A 16272-nucleotide genomic window follows, 5' to 3' on the forward strand; every position below is an offset into this window, starting at 1 on the left:
TAAGACATTAAAACTCTTCTCTGATTATTTTAGACCTTAAGTTACTGGAACTCCTTGCAGTATTGTATAAGGAATTAATTGCATGCAAACACACACATTCATCTCCTATGAAATAAGCAGACCAGACACTTTATCCATGAGGAAAAGCTGTCACATATGTATTAAACTGAACTTTGATACTGCAGGCAACACCACTCTGCAACTGCCCAACAAACCCTGAACTGCCCATAAGCAAAGCAGCCCTGCAGACATATGGAGGGCTCCTCCACAGGAGCTGGCAGATTGCAGAGGGAGTAGATGCAAAAGAAGCCTGGAGGGAACTGCACAAGAGATACAGCAGCATTAACAATACACTGAAACAACTAACAGGGAGCAAAAGAAAAGAAGAAAATAGCCAGCCCAAACTGATAGAGATCTTTAATTTAAAACCACGTAAGTTTATTCATTGGGAAAGTGCAACAAAATACCCCAGGGATAGTGCATTCCACTCCAACAATTAAAATTGCATTAAAAAGTAGATAGGATGGTCTGAATCTTAAAAAGAACTAGCACAAAGCTAGTGCTTTTCTTTGTTTCAATATATTTATCTTTCAGTGACAGAGATAGTCACTGATTAATTTTTTAGGTACTTAATTTACAGCTTCATTGCTTTTATTTGCAAGTCATCCTGTTCCTTACAGATGCTAGCTTGGGACTGGAGAACTGTAACACACAGGCACTTAGGAGAGGGCAGTTTTGAAAGAATGGCGATGTTCGGCTCAGTCACATACTCACTGCTGGGAGGAGACCCAGTTGGGAGCTACTAGATATTCTAAGTAGATTTTGCTCCCAACTGTTTCTCTCTAAAATCTGAGATAAGTTGTTCAGTACCATTCATAAAAGCAGATTCTGCTGCAGCTGAGGAGATGCAAGCAGGCAAAAAGAGAGCACAGGACTACAGAAAGCTTACAGCAGGTGTTGCTTGAGGGAGCTGCCAGTTTCTGACCACTGAACCCATTTTTGCTGTGGAAGTAATTATCTTGAAAATGCTGCAGGTAGGTCTCACACCCACAGCAACCTATTCTCATACATACTTGTTACTTTGCTTCAGCTGAGCTTTACAAACCCAACAGGATTCTCTACCACATAGCAATTATTTATCTTCTGCTAACACTCTCGGCCCAATGATTTCAAAATACTTTATAAGCATCATGCCTAAAGCTTAAACCAAGCTTCATCAAAAGCTCAAACCATTTAAGCTTAACCAAGCTTAAAAGTTCTCTGACATACAGGTATTTTAAAGGAAACAGAGTACAGTAAACATTTGCAACAAAATGCCAATAAAGTTAATCTTTTGAGTCCCAGTCCTGAACTTATCCTTTTTTTCCTTTTACATTCTTTTTCTCCTCCTATTTATTACAGCAAGAAGGACGACATTTATCCTGCACAAGTTTATTAACCACAATACAGACAAGTGACTTCCAGTATTACGTCAGTTCCTAATTCCATACGGAGGTTGCCTGTCTGGTCCATGTCAGTGTGATGGCCTGGTCTCAGCTGACTCTGTTTGGTTTGTGTCTTTTGGCTTTGCTGTTCTCATGATAACTGTCTTCAGAGGGTGCTTGGCCCTTTCCATTTGTCCCAGATTCCTCTGGAAATTTCTGGCCCTCAGCCAACACCTGTCGAATAGTCATGTTGATGCGGGAGGACTGCAGGTACTTGGCACACACCTGCCAGTCCTCATCAGAGCTGTGCTCAATGACTGAGCCAACAGGAAGGTCTGAACAAAGAGCTTGGTTGAGGCAGGAAGGCAGAGCTGTCCCCTCAGGGTTGGGGAGGACCCGGGGGACAGCATGGTACAGCAGGCGGCTGAAGCCAGACATCACCATGATATCTCCACTGTGCATGAACATCGCTGTTGGCGCCTCCTCCCGCTTCAGGCCCCCAAGCAAAAATATCGAGGATTGCCCAAAGCTAGAGACAGTATAAAGATGGAGAGAAAAAACAAATTCAGGTAGAGAACAATTTTCTGTACAGTAAGAAAATATCAGTAGTTAAATTCCTTCATAAAAAACATCCCAAGCAATCACAAAAACCAGAGGGACTCCTAAGAACAGCTTTTAGATGGGAACATGGCAGAGTGTGAGCAATTGCCCTGCCAGGTTTGAAGCTCTGCTGAGATACTTCTTTTGTACCCAACTAGCACTTTGCTGCTTTAGAACAGACCTGCGCTCTCTGCAAAAGAGCTCTTCACTCCAGGCACTATATCCAGGCTATTCAAGCAGTCCTTAAAGAAAAACTATATCCTTGACCTACAGTGTTCTGTTATTCATATCTTCTGAGAGTGAAGATTATATATGCCATTAGCAAACTACATCATACTGCCTTCCTATAACCATAAGCAACCCTAGAAAAAAGCCATGCATCTTTCCATAACACTCAAGTGTGCTTTCCTTGACTCACCTGAATGATAACAGGGGCCGAGAATGGTCTAGTTCAGACTCATCCACATGAATTCCCAGTGAAGAGTCAAAATGATAGTAGTTCAAGATCCCTGCTTGGGCCTGGAAACCCCGAAACCCACAGGCTGCAGCCACTTGTTCTGATAGGAATGCAAGGTCTGAGGGGAAAGGAGTGTGGTGATTTGCTGAGTACTTCTGGAAGGAGGGGGGGGGGAGGGAAAAAAAAAAAAGAAAGCCACACCACACTCATCAGAGCAGCAAATACACTTGGAAACAGACATTGAAAAAGAACTCAAAATCCTGGCTGATAGTTATGGAGAAGGACATCACATTTACCTATAAAATGACTACAACACAGGCAGAACCATGGCAAATTTACCTCCTACCATTAAATTTGTGGCCCAGGCTGAGACCAACAGAGATTCAATTAATTGTGGAGTTAATCATTTTATCTAGATGCTAAACTTGAAATCAGTAAGGTTAGTACCAACATCCTGAGGATTTTCTCAGTCACAACCTGAAGCTGCCAATGGAAAGACAGTTCCATAGCTCATCAACAGAGCTCTAAAACAAGCATCTTTATTCCTTCATTAATAACAAGCAGAAATCAACTCCAAACCTACTTTTTCTCTCTCCCTTAAGTCATTCTGAGAAGACTGGAAGATAATAACCAAACTTTTATTAAGGCCATCCAATAATAGGTTGATCTAGTAAATAAAAGGCTACAAGCAGATTTGGTTATCTGCAATATACAGATAAGATGCATATTCACTCTTGTTCCGTGTGATGTCATAGTTATTATTCCAATACACTCTGCCAGTGTTTATCAGTCTCTATCTTTCTCAGTCTCATGAAAAAAAGTTTATTTTGATCAGGATTCTCAAAACAGCTGTTAGTTGGTAAGAATGCACTATAGTGGTTCAGACTCATTAAAGTTCAAAATCACATGAGCAGCAGTTTCTTCTTGCTCCTGCTCACCCCACCAAAGAGCAGTTTCCCAGAAGTCACACTCAGCTTAACAGTTAGCAACGTTTTTGTAATCATCCCTTTTGGTAGGTAAAAATGCCACTTACCCTGAAATAGTTGCAGGTTTAGAGCTGAGTGTATGCTATCACGTTAACTTTCAAAGGAAAGAATGCAGCAATGGACTTCTGCTGTTAAACCCTTCACAGTAAACCAATACAAATTAAAATGTTCTTAAAAGAACAGTTTGTTAGTGCCTTTCCTCAAGACTGTCTTGTAGGATCCTAAACATTTTATTCCATTATGTCCTTCACTGCTTGCCATTCTGAGTGCTTATGGCTAAGAAAAATGGAGAAGAATTTAACCTCAATACCTTAGTATCCCAGTTATAATGGTAACCAAGGGTCACCCAGCGCAGCTTCTCCAACAGGCTCCTGGGCTCCCATTTACTGGAACCTCTCCTTCTACAAAGACAAAATATAAAGAAATAGGAGATGTGTTAATTTCTGAGGGGTCTTCTGGTAGTGCAGCATACAGTAACGAGATTCACTCATCCATTTCACAGCCTATTAAAACTGATCAATGCTAAACTTTTATTTTCAGTGCCAACACTTTCTTCCTTCAAAGACTCTGAAAATTTAGTGTTCATGGAACGTGTGCAAGCTATGGGGCCTATTGCCAACTATTGTCAGTTTGAAAGCTTGTATTTTCAAATGGTACCCAAGAGATTATTGGATGGAAACACAATGAGTAGCGCGGACTAAGAAATCAGAATTAAAGACATCCTATTTGAGCACCCAAAAGTGAAAGACCAGAATCTGAAGATTTGAAATCTGCAAATTCAAGGAAAAAATATTCTAGGCACTTAATGGAAAATTACAAGTGAGGAAAATGAGTTGCCTGACAGAGAAGCATAGCATGCTGCCTAATATTGCAAAGGATGGTTAGTTCTACTACTTGGTACTTTGATAAAATGCCCTTAGGATGGGCTGACTCACAGTAAGAAGTAAGACTTCTCTTGACTTCTCCCAGTGTCAAGAAGCCTGGACTGCAGGTGTCCCCCTATCCAGACTGCTATGCAGGACAAAGAACTGTTCTTCTCACATGACAAGCCTGAAGTAAAGGGACTGAGTGGTCTGAAGCCACACACCAATTTACCATTCTTACTTGTAGGCAATGAAAGCAAGGAGAGGGTTCTAGGACAGATTATGGAAAAGCCTTTGAAAAGTTACAGAGTACAAATAACTAAATCAGATAGAAATATGTTAAAGACAAATACAAAAAGGAAGGTACACATCTATCTTCTAGTCTACTCATTCCAGTAATTTCAGCACATTTTTCTCAAGCCAAGTCATGTGTTATGGTAAGGAAAGAAAAATATAGAAAAGGAAAATATACTCAGAAGATAAACAGTAGTACCAGACGGCGGGCTCTCATTAATAGCCTCATTAGTTCAGCATGACATGCTCTTGTATACAAAAAAAGATTGATATTTGTGCTGTCATGTTCAAGTCTCAGCCAAACATCTTCATTTAATGTGCATTTCTATCTGGACACACAGCTTTTTCCTGCCCTTCAACTATGTCATCTTATATCTCATAAGACAAACCAGGAACAGGAGAAAAGGCAAGTTTCTTTACCTTTAGTAATTTTTCTTAGCTCACTGATTACTGAAAATAGTCTCTCCAATTTCCATCTGTCATAGGGTAACAGCAACTGCAATTACCATAAACACCAACACAGTAACTGTCAAATACATGCTGCTTGGAACAATTTGTGTAGCCCACAAGCAAGCAACACAGCATTTAGAAAAGTGAGAGCCCACAGTTTGTTCTTGTGCATCTTTCCACAAACAATGTTCATAATGAAACACCTTCAGCATGTGCCTTTCCAAAGTGCCCTTTTTTTGCTACAGTGCTAGAGTTATGCACAACTGCAAGAGCCCAAATGCACGTGGGAAGACCCTATTCCCAGAACTTGGTATTTTATATGTGTTTTCATAAGTGATTGCTAAGAAGGGGAAAGTATGAGTGTTGTGTATGTGGAAAGAATGAGGCCCCACAAGAAAGCACAGAAAAGGTCTGGTATAACTATGTTAGAAAAAGATTGAACAGCATGGGAGCTTTGCTCTGAAGATCCCTTGTTTCTTTATTTGCTGGTAATGACTGCATCTGTAAAACCCCTCCAGCCTTTTCCTTATACATAAGGATGGACATACCTGTATATTTATATCTCCCTTGTGGGAATGCTCTATTCCCTTTTATGCTTTTAACTGTCCCCAGTGCTAGAGAAAACACTCAGGCTCCACTTTGTGAGGAAAGCATAGCATATATGTCTAGGAATTGTATAGATTCACCCTACCTTCTGATTCCTGCATCCTGAAAAGAACAGATAAGCCATTATCCAAGCACATCCATGCATTATCCTATGACTTTAAATAGCATTAAAGGTGTGACCCATCTTAGAAGTAGACCTCTTTTCAGTTAAGCACTGTTTCTCACCTCCCTGAAATGCTTTCACCCCAGATACTAGAGGCTGGCTAGTCCATCTACTGCCTCTAGGCATAAGCACAAATACAGCAGTTTGCTCATTTGAAGACTCAGGTAAGTACTTCATAAAATTGCCAGGGTTGCTGCCAGCCATCACTTTTCTAAACACTGTTTTCAACTGAAATGGATTCAGCTGCAAATTAACCTCTGCTCTGATCATTCTCTGCACACAGGAGGTCCTGCTGGGAGAGGCCCGAGAAACTGAAACAGTATGCCACTTGTTTCAGCCATTGGGCACAATGTACAATCCTTTCACAGAACAATTTTTCATTCTTGATGGAACACAAAAATGGTCTCTACATTTCTGTAACTAATTCTGACTGAGCATGGAAAACAGAGGTGAGAGTAAAACTTCTCTCCTAGGTACAAACAGTTAGAAGACCCAATCTTGCTTTTGCCATTCTAAATCTTGTAGATGTCAAGAGGTTTTGGAAGAAACATCTCAGCATGTCAACCTCACTAAGAGACTGAGGTGGAAGATGAGCATTATAGAGAAGAATTCTGGCTGCACCATCGCACAAAACAACCATTATGAAAAACAAGCAGTGAAATCAATAAGGTAATGATAAATATCCAAATAGCTAAAAGATTGTGTACTCTAAACAGTCTGTCTTATATGTATATTTACAGGTGACCTTTATAAAGTTATAGCTTTAAAAGTCTTGTCTTTTTTTTAAAACTTTCTACTTGACTTTAAAACTGGGACAAATTCTCCATTAAATTCCAGATCAGGAAGAAGAAAGGCAGCTACATCAGCCACAGAATTCTGAACCTGATGGAATCTTTCAGATAAAACAGGATTGCTATTAAAATGGTACATTTAATACATTTAATTCAATGTCATGCTGAATTAAGAACCACAAACAAAACCAAACCAAAAGAAATACTTAAGAAAATAACTTAGATTTGAGAGTTCAAGAAAGTACAGCTAACAGCATTTCTATTACATTGTACTGGGTCTAAGAGCTGACTGTGAAGAAGTGCTACCATTAGTAGGGAGTTTTGGAAAGGATCTGTTTTGCCTCAGGAAAAGTGAGGCCCAGAGGGACTTCACAGTTCCACTCATAGCTAAGCTTAGCAAGCTTCAAGCACCACAGCAGCCAGGGTCACTATGTAACAGTTCACCAATGGCTTTCGAACAATATGCTACTAGAACATCCCACTGAGAATGAAAGCAGAGAATTAGCAAGGATGCACAGGAAGCCATGAAATATCCATCTTTAACTTGGCATGTCTGACACCATCTGTATTCTGCCAGCATGTACACAATCTTCTTCAGCTTCCCTTCCCTGCTCAATTTTCTTAGGCCTTCTCAAAGGTGAGATCAGTTTTAACCACAAAAGGTGATAGTGAACTCACCTCAGCTGCTCCTTGCTCTGTCCCCACAGGTCAGTGGTCTTCTCAGGAGCCATGTGCAGGTCCAGGTTGCAGACATTGGGTTTCTCAGGGTATAGCTTGAGACACTGCTTCACCCAGTGACGCTGGCAGCCAGGAAGGAAAGGGTTTGGTATGAAAATAAACCCTGACCACAAAGAAAAAAGGAGAGGATGGAGACAAACTAGGATTAGGCATTTCCCTGGAGTTTTTTTCTGAATCTAGAGCAAAGGATAGGAGCCAGAGGTAGTGAAAAAAACCCTTAGACATACAACCGTTGACTGTGCATATAAGTGATGAAATCTCTTCTAGTTAAGTTAAAACTTATTGGGTTTTTTCAGAAAACCAAATGGTGGCACAAAGTAGAAAGCAGAGAGGGCAGCCAACACCAGTCCAACAAAAATTACAATAAAGGACATATCTATGTAAGGCATGTTGATTACAGGAAATAAAGGAGTAAGAACATGGAAATCCAATTGTTTTGGAGTAAATTTTATTTTAAAAATTATTCAGCATGACTTTTCTAACTCTAACAACAAAGTTGGAGCAATTCTGCCCTAGTTTTTCTATGCTTCAAACTAACTTTATCCCTGGCTCTGAACTCATATACTGTCTTCCTACTGCTACTACAGAAAGAAGTCTCTGGGCTGAGCAAGTGTCTAGTAATGTAAAGTGTCCTCCCCTTTTCTTCATGCTTTTTTCCAGGTAAGTCTGGTTGTATCCATATTTGCATTTTGATATGGTAACACTCAGAAATGGGCATGAAAGTCAAATGATATCCCAAACCACTCATTATTGACTGTGAATACTTTGCAGGCATCGTTAATTAACAAAACAAAATGAATGTGCAGAATAGCTGTGTGTTCATTCAGCCAGGCACCTCAGGCAGGGCTCAAGCAGCAGCCCATATGAGAGATGCTATTAATCTGTACTGCACCTACTCTGAGAATCAAGGCATTCTCTCAAAGACTGTCAATTCAATAAGACTCACCAACACAAAATCCACATGTAAAGAGAGATAAGGGTATAAGAGGAACAAAAGAAAAGGTTTTAGGGTTTTGGCCTACTGTATCTTTTTGAACTTCTCAGTCATATCAAGTTAACAGAGACAAAAATAGGTGAAAAAAGAAGCAGCAAAGCTAGGAGTCTCAGTGGGATACAAACTTGCCTTGTGGCCTTATGAAAGTGGTAATAAAAACACAAAAAGAGCTACCTGCCAGATACCTCAAAGACTCAAGATTAAAGTAACGGGTTAGAAAAAAAAGCCTTCAGAGTATTAATAACATATGGTCATTCACTTCACTCTGTTCCCTGCACTTTCAGAATATGGCAGCCTTCTGATAGGTTTGGCTGCAAGAAGTTTCTTTGCCAGAAGCATTATATTTACTTTCTGTTGGCATCTACATAGAACAGAACAGTAACACTGCCCTTCTTGTCTACAGTTTTTGATGTGGGGTTCTTGAAGCACTTTACTATATTCACGAAGTTATACTCTACTATGTATATGTTATCCCTCGGTATTAATGAAGGCATTGAAGCCTGGAGAGTTAGTTACAAGCAGAGAGGAGAACAAGAATCCAGATTTTATGGCTTTTATGTCACAAACTCAGAATATGCTTATGTCTCTCCAAACCTTCCCTTGACCTAGGTTTCTCATAAGAAACTAGATTGGTCTAGATTTTACAAATGCACTAACAACTAAAAAGTGGGTTACCACTATGCTTATTGTGTCAAGAAAGGCAGAAACTGAATTTTTAAGAGTTGCAGAGTTTTACTATAAAATTCTGTACAAACATAGAACAAAGACTAATAGCACTAGAAATCAGAGACTTACATAGGAGGGAGAAAAGTAAGAAATCAGAAATACTTCTGTAGCCATCTTTCTCAACTGCCTGAAGAACACCACAAACAAACTTGGAAGACAACTTAATTGAACCTCTTGCCCTTGAAAGATGTGGGGGGAAAAGGTAAAAGAATTATTCTTTGTGAATCTGAATACTAAATGAAACTGCCCTGAGGAAGCAGGCGCAATTCTCTTACTGCAGCACTATCTTGTTACGTACTACAAGTTAATTTGCACCTTATGAAAGTGGTCTCCAACCTCAGTCAAAGAAACTGTAAGACATGCAGATGTCTAATAACAAGAAAAGCCTCTCATAAAAAAAAAAAGTGTCAGTTACAAAGACCCAAAGACAGCATCACATGCTTCTCACAGAACTCAGGACACCACAATAGAAATTCACCCAGATTCCTTCATCTTCTATTTCATTGCTTGCTGTGGGGATGAAACCAAAGCACTTCCTTTCCATTTGCTCATAGAAAAACTAAAGAAATTCTTACTTCACTAAGAAGTCTATTGGGACAGCTGGGTACACATCTCCTACTGTCTTAGGATGCCCAGATAAAGGTAGCTGAAAAATTATAAAATACTATTCTCCTCAAGTCCACACATGACTTGATTCTAAACAGGACAGACAATTTGTCAATGTATTTGCATTTCATTTCAATAAAAGGTTTCCTTTGCGAAAGCGGAAGAGAAATGCAGTTAAGTGAAACACCTGTGATTCCCCACATCCCCCTACATAATTACCAGGGAAGACATTTAGACAGACGGTAAGTGACAAGCAGACCAAGCAAGGGCAGCTATAATATGACAGATAAGTGGAACAAAACATTTACAGAGGAAAGAAGAGGCAGAAGCCTTTCTCCTGAAATTATTCAATTCCCTGTGTATTAAACATGCCAGATGGGTAGCATGGCTGCCTCAGTTTCAGAAATGCTAGGCTGGCTTCAAAACAACCCACACAGAAACTGAGGTCCCAAAGAATGGAAAGAAACATGACAAAAAACCATAATTAATCAAACAAAAATTCCTGAAATAAGAAGGATCTGGGGAACCACAAACTCATCAACCTTACCAAAACCCCTGATAAAATTATGAAGCAAACTTTCATGGTAACAACTTCTAGACACATGGTGTTTGGGAACAGAGAGCATGGAAGGCAAATTTTGTCTAACCAGCTTTACTGCCTGCTAGAGTGAGATGTTCAGACAAGGGGAAAACAGGGGATCATGTTTACCTTGGCTTAAGAAAAGTTTTCTATTTGGTCTTCTCCAGCACCATTGGAGCCAAACTGGGAGACATAATTTTTTGGGGCAAATTGAAAAAGTAAGCAAAAGCTGGATGGATTACCAGACTTAAAGAACAGTGATTTGATGATTCAAAGTCTAACCAGCAGCTGTTATGAGCTGCATTCTTTGATCCTGGGGCAAAGATAACTACATCTACATCAACAACATGGACGATGGGATGTTCATCCTCATTTCACTTACAGATTACACTAAATTGGGGCAGCAGTGGATCTACTACAGGCCAGTGCTGCCCCTGAAAAGGACTCTGACAAATGAAGAAGGGGCTAAAAAGACCCTCAGAAGTTCAACAGTAGTAATTCTGCACCTAGGGCAGAATGACACAATGCAACAGAACAGCCCAAGGGTCAAAAGCAGCTCCAAAGCAAGGCCAGGCTGCCTTGAGGACAAACTGTGAGCAGCAGTGAGGGCTAGTGACACATCCGGGTATCAGTGAGCACCACCCACAAGAATTGGGAAGCCCAATTCTTCTCAGATGTGCACAGCAAGATTGTGAGAGACAACGGTCTCAAGTAACAGCAAGACAAATTTTATTAGAAATGAGGTTTAGGAAAAAAACATGGCCAAACATTGGTACAGGTGCCCAGAGAAGGTGTGTAATCTCTGTCCTTGGAGATTTTCAGAATTTAGCCATACAAAGCTTTCAACATCCTGACCTAACTTGCAACTTCATCCTGCTTTAAGCAAGGCCTAGACCTCTGGAGGTGCCTTCCAACCTAATACCTCTCTGTGACTATACCAGGTAAACTGCAAATCTGAAACACATTCCCACTTCTGAAATAACCTGCCTAATAAAATTACTCTGCATATTGAATAGGCCAAAAGGTTCTTATTCACTTACTGTACTCCGTGTCCTACACTGACAAGGAGATGCCACACTTCAACTGTGAAACTGCTGTATTTCAGCCATGTACCCAATGAGCATGATTTATGTTAAGGAAAAACAGATTCTGCAGAAATAAAGTCTCTGCCAAAGGCAACAGGAGTCCATTCTCATGAGCTATGGTCTGGCTGATCTCACTGTGAAACAACTAGCTCTTCTCACCTTTATAAATATTGCTGGATCCCACCCTTAGCTGATTTGTTTGTCCTCCTGCACTTACGACAACAGTAAATTAGACCTAGGCAAATCAAAATAGCTTTTTCAGGCAGGACAAGAAAAATAAGATTGAAACTGCATGAATTCAAAGCAATGAGGTTGTGTTTAATTTTTCTTGAAATCAGAGGTACCTACCTGGATACCCACTGAGGCCATAGGCTTTCCACTGGCTAACTGGCTGTAATCCTGCTCTGTAGGCATCTTGATCACTGACTGAAGAAATACTGAGCTGTGATCTGAACACCTGGAAAAATAAAACAGATCTGGTTAAAAAAAACGAGTGAGAAACACAAAACTCATCCAAAAATAGCATCTAGAAGGAAGAGTGCTACCATGCTTGAAGGTAACTCTAATGAAAATGCTAAATGTACCACAAAAGTACTGTCTGAACAGCTGTGACTAGGACAGGGCAAACAGAGCCAGTACACATCGAACATAAGAATCAAAAGGTACTTACAAGTTTTCTCTAGGGATGAGATGTTCCCCACTCATTAAAAAAATCCAAACAATATATACCAATGAGAAAAAATTCATCATGATTTGTCCATTTCCACAGTACAGCCTCATCATTATAAAATATTCTGCTAACTATCAACCTCCGTTAGAGAGCAACATACTCCGAACACTTCATACTTTCAAAGAACATTCCAAATACAGGTTGCCCATAATCCTAGAGGGTAGATTACTATTCTCATCTCTCATTTACAGAAGGATAAGCAGGACAGCAATGAAGTAGCCAAAGCCGTCAGATATGAAGGACTAGAGAAACTCTGTCAATTTTGAATGCCACCCTGCCAATTCTGTTCCAAACAGCAGGATCAACAGCTCAAGGCTTGGCAAGATGTATTTACCTGACATACTCCCTTATGTTACAACAACAGATGTATTTAAGCTAACATTTGCTGGAAAAAAACCCACCAAACTCATTCTACTGTGTTCCCACTCCCTTCTTCCCTTAGGATAGAGAACTGTCTTGAGGAGGACAAGGCAGAAGCAAGTTGGTTTTGTTCTGGCTTAGTTCCCCAGTCCAGCTCTCCATGCAGTAGTAGAAAAGTACAGGGTCATATAAGAAAAGAGATGGCCAGGCACAGAACGAATAAACAGGCAGAGACTGCAAGACTTTGTCTATGACAACTTAAAATGTTAATCAAATTAAGGCCTTTGCACACAGCCTCTGTAGTGGTGCATGTGCAAATCAGTCTCTCTGCAGCTGACAGCTCTGGTTAACATTTTCTGAACAACCAGGCTAAATTACATACAGAGAATTTCTAAGAAATTCTGAACTATTGCTGGGCAGCATCTTTTGGCAATATAATCAATTTTACCAGTTTTTCAGCTCCTTGTCAAAAGCAGCTTTGTGAGCATCAGCCTTGAGCTTACTTCACAGTCCTGTCCACAGAGCATCCCAGGAAGTCTCATCCTCTGACCAACACTCTGCCACCTCACTGCCTGCTCAAAGTGCTTCCACACCAGCTATTGCCTGGGCTGCTGCAGAACAGGAGGTGTTTCTGTGCTGGAGAATTACATGTGCTGAACCAGTTAAATAAGCCTGGTAACAGGCAGATGGGGTATGTCACACTTCACTGAAGAGCTCAACTGCATGAAGCAGTTTTCTGAGAAAAAAAGCAATATTATCTAGGCCAATCTGCCTGGACTGTAGGTCTTAAAGAGAAACAGCAGATGTTTTTAACCTGGTGGAAAGAGGAATAAAATACGTTTTCACTAGTAAGCTGTTACCTGATCTTAGAAGGTAACAGGCACAAAAAAGAGTCATATTGAGGAAGACATATCCTTGTGATGTTCTCAAATTGAATTCAAAATTAATTTCCCAGAAGAGCCATAATGCTGTAATCCTTTACCAAATGCAGGATTCCTGCAAGCTCAAGAAAGGCTGAGATGTTAACAACTTCCTTCGTTAATTCCTTTGAACAGTTTCATATGGGTCAGGTTTTGTGTTTTATTAGCAACAGCAAAATTACAGCCCAAAATAACAGAAAAATAAACAGCTTCACAGAACACTAAAAAGAAAAGACTAAGCATTGAAACAATGAAAAATTAGGCAAAGTTTCATTTAAACTATATTCCTCACTTCTTTTTTTGACATAAGCTCATAAGTAGAAAATCCCTGGATAATAACACTTTAGCAGATTTGTGTCATTCTTTTGTGAGGTGACAAAACAGAAGACAGGTTTCAAGGATCATTTCTTCATCACTGAAGACATGGTAAACTACTATGATGGCTACTACTTTCAGCTGTGCTGATGACTGTATTCCCAACCCACTGAACTTATCCTCATGACTAAGCCAAGCACTTATTATACAGGTGTGAGAAAGGAGAAGAAATTTGAATAGGGAGAAGGCAGTACAGCAAGGGGAAGCTGATTCCAGCTCACCGAGGTATTTCAGGGCTAAGACAAGGGCTAGCAGGCCCAGGAAACTGTCAGCTCCGAGAAAGAAACTCGGCGTTTTTTATGTCCATACGTTCTGCTGCTTTAAATATCACGTAGTTCTGTTAGAGGCGTTGAAGATCCCCAACTAAAGTATTGGCAGCTAATTAAATATAATGAAAGTAAAAATAAGGAAGAGTAGTAAATTTGTGACTAAGTATCGCTCTGGCCAGGGGCGGCTGCACGGCACCCTGAGCCCTCGGGCAGCGTCCCACGGCTCAGGGCCAGCCCGGGCGAACCTGGCTTCGGGGCCGCGGGCAGAGGGGCCCCGGCCCCTTCCCAGCTGCCCCGCCCGGGTCACGCTCTCACTTTTAAACCAGCACAGGAACCCGTAAGAGGCTCAGCGCTCGAGCGCAGCGTCCTCTAGACACAAACGAGGCGGCACTAGGGATTCGGCGTCGGGTACGAAAGGAAACAGCAGGTGGAGAGAGCAGGCAGCAGCGACACCGCCACAGCCCCGCACTGAGACACCGCGCCGAGGGAGGAACGCGCTCCGAGCCGCTCGCCGCGGGGCACGGACAGAAGCAGCCCAGCATTACCTGGCCCCCCGGCGCAGAGAAGTCCACCACGCCCCGCAGGTCGGACGCGTCGCGCTGCCGATAGAAGCGAAAGAGCCGACGGAACGCATCTTCCCCACCCTCACGGGTCAGGGCCGCCGCCGCCATTTCGGGGCGGCCGGGGCGGGGCCGCTCCTCCCTCTCTCCATCCTTCCCTCCCTCTCACCGCAGTACCGACATGGCGGCGGCCAGTACGGTTAGGGCGGTCGGGCGCCGCTCCCGGCGACTCTTCGACATCTTTGTGGCTGAGATTCCTTGGACGGTGTCGAGCAGTGAGTCTGCACCCCCCCTCCCATCTCTCGCCACTGCTGGGGCTGGCGGGTTTGGGAGGCCTCGCCGCGTGTGCCGGCCCAGGCCGGGGTCGGGCCGCGGAGGCGCCGGGCCCGGGTAACCTGCTGCGTTTTCCCACAGAGGAGCTGAAGGAGTACTTCTCCCAGTTCGGGTCGGTGCAGAGGTGCCAGCTGCCTTTTGTGAGTACCCGCGCGTCCTCCGGGCCGCACTTCGTGTCTTCTTGGCGAAGCTGGGAAGAGCCACCGGCTGCTGGTGCGGCTGAGGCCTTTCCCCGAAGCAGCTTCCCCGCTTCCTTGGAGCGGCAGTCTGGACCCCTCATCTTGAACTCTAGTGAGCTTTTCAGCGCTCTCTGTCTAACCTTAGCTCCTTCTGTCAGGAGCGCCACTACTTGTTTGCCAGCACTCGGCCTTGTTGAAGTTTAGTGGTTTCCATTGGCTTTCAAAGAGCTTTACTAAGTACATCCTTCAGCATCCTGTTGATGCTGCCATTTCTGAATAATTAATCTAAGTGCTTTGAGCTTCTCTCTCATCGTGTTGACATTGTTCTGACAGAGAATAAAGTTTTTGTGTGCCTAGTCTCACTGGCCATAAACTAAAGATGTGGGTATGAACCTACCGTCTTTACCTGCTGTGGATTAAGACCCCATCCAGAGTGCAGGGCTAACACAAAACCCATAACCTCTGCAGGGTGCTGCCAATGCCTCTGTCGTTTAGGCTTTTTATCTCTGAGTGTATAGATCAGGGACTGTAATATCTAGTGCACTTTTTTAAAGATGAACAGTCAAAAAAAGTGTTCCTTTGCAGGTAAATTGCAGGCCATTGCTCGAAGTGTAAAGGTTCTGTCTGCTTGTTTCTCCACTTGAAGTAATCCTGTTAAATTGAGCTCAGTGTGTAGTGAACTTCGGTTAGTGAGCTGATGGGCTCACTCTCTGTTGAGGATTAGTTTGGCAATGGAGAAAATTTGAAACAGGCTGGTTGTTTTGAACACTTGAAGCTTAGGTGCCTGCCTGTCACGTTTTTCCTCAAGCCCAGGTCAGACTGCATTGTTTTGTTGTAGTCTGGTAGCTTACCACAAACCCACCTCCATCACTGGTTCAAGTGATGCATGTGTGTATGTTCAAATTCAGTGAATACTTGAGTTTTGTTACTGCTTAAAACCCAGAGGTACAAAAATCACCAGTGTAGGACACCCTAACTGAGACATCACTGTGGTACTGAAACCAGGCAGTACCTTGTAGGTGGTTTGGAAGTGTTGCCAGTTATGCCTGGTGATGAGTGGCTGAGTTGTCTGCTCTGAGTGAGATCAGAGTAGGGGCAGAAGGCACTTGGATACAGCTGGCTTTTCCTCATTATCACCTGTTTATTGACAAGTGTCTTTTCTGACTGGCAAATTATTTTTAAA

General features: G+C 42.1%; 2 protein-coding genes across 3 annotated transcripts in view; one reads left to right on the top strand and one right to left on the bottom strand.

The window, feature by feature from the left end:
• Positions 1–14711, bottom strand: ALKBH1 (alkB homolog 1, histone H2A dioxygenase). Of its 2 annotated transcripts, none has more exons than XM_018907371.3 (6): positions 14563–14711; positions 11712–11820; positions 7313–7434; positions 3778–3868; positions 2443–2636; positions 1–1953 (listed from the first exon to the last, which is right to left on the bottom strand). In XM_018907371.3, exons 1-6 carry the CDS (start codon positions 14649–14651, stop codon positions 1533–1535), a joined length of 1026 nt encoding a protein of 341 aa, XP_018762916.1. In that variant the 5' UTR covers positions 14652–14711; the 3' UTR covers positions 1–1532. The 2 variants fall into 2 exon arrangements, with proteins under 2 accessions (XP_018762916.1, XP_009100099.1); XM_009101851.4 differs by having other exon boundaries at positions 7313–7475; positions 14563–14705.
• The window catches only part of SLIRP (SRA stem-loop interacting RNA binding protein), a 3992-nt gene continuing 2431 nt past the window's right edge, over positions 14712–16272 (top strand). Inside the window, exons 1-2 of the mRNA XM_009101852.4 lie at positions 14712–14852; positions 14992–15050. Of these exons, the coding sequence (XP_009100100.2) occupies positions 14759–14852; positions 14992–15050 (153 nt within the window). The 5' untranslated portion in view covers positions 14712–14758. The remainder of the gene's footprint in view (positions 14853–14991; positions 15051–16272) is intronic.

The sequence above is a fragment of the Serinus canaria genome, chromosome 5 (genome assembly GCF_022539315.1).
Source record: "Serinus canaria isolate serCan28SL12 chromosome 5, serCan2020, whole genome shotgun sequence".
In the NCBI taxonomy this organism is placed as follows: domain Eukaryota; kingdom Metazoa; phylum Chordata; class Aves; order Passeriformes; family Fringillidae; genus Serinus; species Serinus canaria.